Genomic DNA, 5,735 nt, shown 5'->3' with positions numbered 1-5,735 from the left:
TTTGAATTCCACTCCCAAACAGTAGTCTACTTGACCTAAATCTTTTACTTCAAACTCAGTAGATAATTTTCTTTTCAGTTCCTGGATTGCCTTCTCCTCTCGAGATTCGACGAGGATATCGTCTACGTAAATTGCAACCATGGTAATTTCTTCCCCTGCTCCAGATTAAAAAAGGCATGGATCTGCTTTCGTTGGTGTGTATCCGATTCGTCTGAGTACTTTCTTTAGTTTGGTGTACCAACTTCTGCCAGCTTGTTTAAGTCCGTAGACGGACTTCTTGAGTAAACACACTTTGTTTCCCCTTTTGAAATCTTGGAGCATCTTCTTTGCTTTATTTCCAATTTTATTGGTTCCTTCTTGATCGATGGTACTGATTCGAGTGACTGGAGCGAATGTCTCGTTAAAATGTATACCGGGTTGTTGGCTGAATCCTTGAGCTATTAATCGAGCTTTCCTTCTCTCGATTGTACCGTCCGGGTTGAGTTTGTTCCGTAGGATCATGCGACTGCCTATGATCTTACCTTCCTTCGGGCGATCTGTCAAAATCCATGTTTTATTTTTTAAAATGGATTTCATTTTTGCTGCAATTGCGTTACGCCATTCCTGAGCGTCTGCACCCGTCATTGCTTTCTTTATTGGTATTTCTGCCATAAATTTGTGTTCTTCATCTTCCGTTGGCTCATCTTCATCTTGAACTGTAGGTAGAGTTCTTTCTTGTTTGCTGCTGCTCCACAATCCTGTTCGTGGTTCTCTTGTTTCTAAAACAGTGTTGGATTGGCTTCCTTTTGGTCGTCATGGTCCTCTTTTTGATCCAGCTGCGGGTTCTTCCCCTTCCGGTCCCTGTTGCATGATTTCTTGAAGTTCGAAGCCTCTGAAGTCCTCTTCATCATCCTCGTTTTGTTCGAGTTCTTCTTGTTTTGATGAAGTGTGTTCGATTTCGGCGAAACGTCGTCCTTTTTCTTCCTGTTTGTGATCCGGAATTTTCACTTTTATTGGAGCTTCGTTCACTATCTTCGGATGAGTGCATACGTTTTCCATGAATTTGACATCACGACATATGATTATTTTTCTCTTCTTAACCGACCAGATTCGGTATGCTTTAGATTCTTCGGAGTACCCCAAGAAAATTCCTTCTTGGCCTCGTTGATCTAGTTTTCCTCTTTCAGGATCCCTGTCAAGGTAGTACACCTTGCTACCGAACACTCGTAGATTGGAAACATCTGGTGCTTTTCCTTCCCAAAGTTCGTAGGGCGTTTTTCCGTTGAGACTCTTGGTCGGCAAACGATTTCTTAGATAGTTGGCTGTATTCACAGCTTCAGCCCAAAACGAATCTGAAAGATTGACTTCCATAAGGAGCTCTGGATTTTGTGGCACTGTCAGTCTTCGCTTTATTCCGCGATTCTTGAGGTAACTGTCAAATTCAGTGTTCACATATTTTCGTCCGTTGTCGGACTGAATAAATTGGATTTTCTTACCTTTTTGTCTTTCTACCAAGGCTATATACTCCTTTGTTGCGTTAAGTATGTCTGCCTTAGATTTTAGGAACTTAACCTCACACCACTTGGAGTAGTCGTCGATGAATTCAACGTAGTACTTTGCTCCTCCACGTGAGGTCGTCCTTGCCGGTCTCCATACATCTGTGTGTATGATCTGTAGCATACCTTTATTGCGAGTAGATTCCTTCGGGAATGGGATTCTCGACATCTTCCCCTTAAAACAAACTTCACACTTAATTTCAGTAGCTGTATCCGTCAGCTGAACTCCTGTGACGGCACCTCTTCTCACAGCGTCTGAAACGTCTTTTAAGTTCGCGTGGCCGAACCGTTTGTGTAAAGTTTCGAGTGGGGCTTTACTTATTTTTACATTAGAAACCGCACACGCACTTTCTCCGATTTCTTGCACACAGTACAAATCCCCGATTCTTTTCGCGTAAAGTTCGGTATTACCTTTATTGTCGATGATCTTCGCTGATTCTTTTTGGACTAACAGACTAAATCCACGATCCGTGATTTTAGCCACTGATAAGAGGTTAGTCCTCAGATCAGGCGCGTGTGACGTATTCTCGAGCGAGACACCTTTTAAATTACCGTTCACTTTCGTAGTGAATTTCACTGTTCCTTTACCCAAAATTTCCGTTGTGGAGCTGTTAGCCAGGTTTAACACTCCAGGGTCAGATTCAGTGATGTTACGGAAACTTCTCTTGTCATTGCACAGATGAGTTGTCGCCCCACTATCCAGGCACCAACTTTTGCGCAAATCCGGCGGCTGACGATTCAACACATTTAAACACGCTTCTTCCGCGCACTTTGCGAACTGTTTATTATTTTTATTAAATCTACATTCGGATTTTATATGTCCGAATTTTTTACACACGAAACACCTCATTTGATCTGGTGATCTTTTTTCTGCGTTGAAACTTTCTCTCAGTTCCGTTGTAAATTTCCGGTTCTCTTGTTGTCTCTAGACTCTATAGCGCACCTGCAGTTTTCAAAACTGGCAGGAAGGCTATATAAAATCATAATTGTTAGCAGATCGGAGTTAATTTCAATTTCCATATCCGCTAGTTTGTCTACGGTATCGAAGAAGTTGTTCAAATGATCTCGGATGTCGCTCCCTTCCGACATCTTGTGTAGCGTGAGCTTTTTCAATAACGTAGCCTTTCTTGCTGGCCCCTTGGATTGGAAGATTTCCTCTAATCGTAGCCACATTTTCCTCGATGTCGGACAATTTTTACTAGCTTAATTTCGTTTGTGGAAATCGATAGAATGATATCCGATCTTGCCTTCTGGTCTTTTTTCGTCCAAGCATGTTCCGCGGCGGTGGGTTCACCATCCTCTCCCCTTTCTGGCTTCACGGCCTCACCATTTGCATATTCCCACAAATCGGCCTTTATTAGCACTACCTGCATTTGCAGCTTCCACGTGTCAAAATTATTTTTGTTGAAGAGTTCGATCCTTGTAGAATTCGCGCCGTTCATTTTGTTTTATTTCTTTTCCTTTACGCATCGTTAAACCCGAAACTTTTTTTGTTACGTTACACGTCGTTACACCCGACGCACTTTTTCTTTGTTACGTGTCGTTTGCACCCGACACCTTTTTTTCACTCGCGTAAAGACCTGGGCCCATAACCTATTAAGTCTGGAGCCTGATAAGAGGAGGCTTTGTTGGGAGAATCAGAGGTAATGATTGGGAATCACTAAATCCGTGAAAAGGAGTATATTATAATGTGAAAGATACTACATGAACGGTGTTACAAGACACGAGATAAATTAGGTTTGTGCTCACTGAAAGGGGTTCGAGCAATACTTGCGCTAGTTACGAGCGTCCAAGCCGTACTGAATATTACAAGGGCAGTGTTAGTTTCCTGTCATGCCGCGCATGCGCTTACGCTTATTACTTGAATTGTTTACTTTAATTTAACATAAACTCTTAGTTCTAACAATCTTCAACTAAAAATATTAATTTTTTAAAAATCAGTATAACTTTGAACCAAAAAAGATGAGTTTTGTAACACAAAATTTAATAGTTGATATTTCAACCAAACACGATTTTAATATTAAATAAAATAATCTGAATTTAAACAAGGCAAGTCTTAAATGAAATACTCAATTTTTCATTTCAACAATTAACTTTCAACAAAACAATAAAATACTTTTTCAACTAAAAAATTAATTTTTAACAACACAAATATTTTTAACAAAGCAGTTGAATTTTTAACCAACAAAATAAATTTGCAACCCAAATAAATGAACTTGCAAACAAGAAGAATAATTTTTAAACAAAAGTCAATCTTCAAACACATAGTTGAATTTTCAACTAAAAAGATCAATTTTAAAGAAAAGAGAAGCGAATTATTAAAAAATGAGTTAAATTTTCAACCGAAAAATAAGTTTTCAACGAAAAATATTAATTTTTAACAAAACTAGACGAATTTTCAATAAAATAAAAGACAAATTTCCAACAAAAAAGAAGAAACATCAACCGTCAAAAGTGTAATAAAAAACAGTTGAATTCGGTCAGAAAAAACAATGATTTTTTTAAACAACAGTTGATTTTTTAATTTAAAAATATAGTTGTTTTTAGTTTTCGCTGTAAACAAATACAAAACTTCTGAAAATAGGTTTTATAAAACGCTCTTTTAGTAAAAAGAATGTTATGTTATTGAAATTCAGAACTATGCAAGAAAAACTATTTTACGACTGAAGTATAAAATTGTATTAATAATTTGTATATAAAAAAACTATTTTTCTTATATTAAATTTGGATTTTCTCAGAACTCGGATCCGAACCGAGTTTTTTCAACAAAAAGTTAACTTTCAACTAAAATAGTTTAACTTTAAACCTAAAAACACAAATTTTCAGCAAAATAATAAAATCTTTGACTAAAAATGTAATCATCTGGAGGAATTAACTGCAAAAAAAAAGAAATATAAATGCAAGGCAAATAAATTACTAACAAGATGTATCAGGGTAGCCACAAAACTTCATTTTCGAAAATCACAAAATCTTTTATGAACGGAATAAAACATATTTAGGTAAAAGTTTAAAATTTAATATCCTTGACAGTTGTTTAAACTGCCTCTTATAAAAATTTCCTGGCATTGTCAAGATTTAAAAAAAAGATCGGAGTTTTCCCTGAGCAATAGATAATAAAATAATTTTTAGATTCTTACCCTCAGAGGTGTCCCATGGTTAAACATTCCACTTTGCAATGGGCTGCAATTAACCATGCCTCGTAATTGCACCGAACTCATATTGAAAGACGACTCCAGCTCATCTTCGTGCGTATCGTCATGAGCAAATAATTTTCTCCTCAGAGAGCTGTTTCCACTACAATTCGCCTCATCGCTTTCCACATTTTGTTCCTATTTCAAAAATTACATCAATTACATATTAACAACAAGTAAGCATTATTTGAAATTTTCCAATGATAAAAATTACTATATAATTTTGAGAGTCCTTGAATATCAAAATTAATAAAAATCACCTGTTTAAAAGTAAAGTACGGCTTCAGGATTTCTTCTACATGTGAAGGCAAATTCGGAGGAAGAGATAAAGTCGTTTGAGTCCAAGCTAACCCAAAATCAAAGAATTTAATTTAAGTTTAATAATATTGAAATGAAGACAATATTAAAATACCTACAATCTTTTTTTAAAGTCTGGGATTCTTTAGAAGACACACTATCGTCAAAATGTCGAACTGGTGTTTGCATATTCTCTTTTCTAAAATTATCTTTGTCGTTATTATCACAAGGACTCGGAATTATTTGATTTTCTTGAAAAAATCTGTCTATAGCAGCTTGCGCTTTCCTCTCGATTTCTGGATCTGTGCAATGGGGTTGCTGAATAGGAAATTCTTCGATTTTAGCTGGCTGAATGACAGCTAATTCATCTATGTTCCAACTGAATACGGGAGATCCTTGGGAAGGGCTTACAACCTGTTTAAAATTTACAAATGAATAACTTTCGAATATTTTTTAAATATTACATTTTTTGATAAACCATTTCTACCAGGCGAATGATCTTGAATTCCTGGTCAATTCTTTATTTTCCCAGTCTGGTAATATGTACTTATTTTTTAAATGATCAAATTCTAAGTAAAAAATTGTATTCTTTTCAAAAATTCCATATTTCAAGTCAAAATTATAGTTCTTTACCAATATTCTCTGATCCAATTAATAATTAAATTTTTTAAATTTTTATTTAAAAAACAGAGAATGATTTTTCTCTCTTTTA

General features: G+C 36.0%; 1 protein-coding gene across 1 annotated transcript in view; it reads right to left on the bottom strand.

Annotated features, from left to right (window-relative positions):
• Positions 1-5,735, bottom strand: part of LOC117177296 (protein aurora borealis) — a 27,520-nt gene that overhangs the window by 13,745 nt on the left and 8,040 nt on the right. The window contains exons 3-5 of the mRNA XM_033367892.1: positions 5,143-5,437; positions 4,987-5,072; positions 4,673-4,864 (exon numbers count right to left, since the gene is read on the bottom strand). Coding sequence (XP_033223783.1) covers positions 4,673-4,864; positions 4,987-5,072; positions 5,143-5,437 — 573 coding nt within the window. The remainder of the gene's footprint in view (positions 1-4,672; positions 4,865-4,986; positions 5,073-5,142; positions 5,438-5,735) is intronic.

The sequence above is a fragment of the Belonocnema kinseyi genome, chromosome 7 (assembly GCF_010883055.1).
Source record: "Belonocnema kinseyi isolate 2016_QV_RU_SX_M_011 chromosome 7, B_treatae_v1, whole genome shotgun sequence".
NCBI classification, from domain to species: Eukaryota; Metazoa; Arthropoda; class Insecta; order Hymenoptera; family Cynipidae; genus Belonocnema; species Belonocnema kinseyi.
The sequence above is the reverse complement of the archived record's forward strand: the minus strand, read 5'-3'. Positions and strand labels throughout refer to the sequence as shown.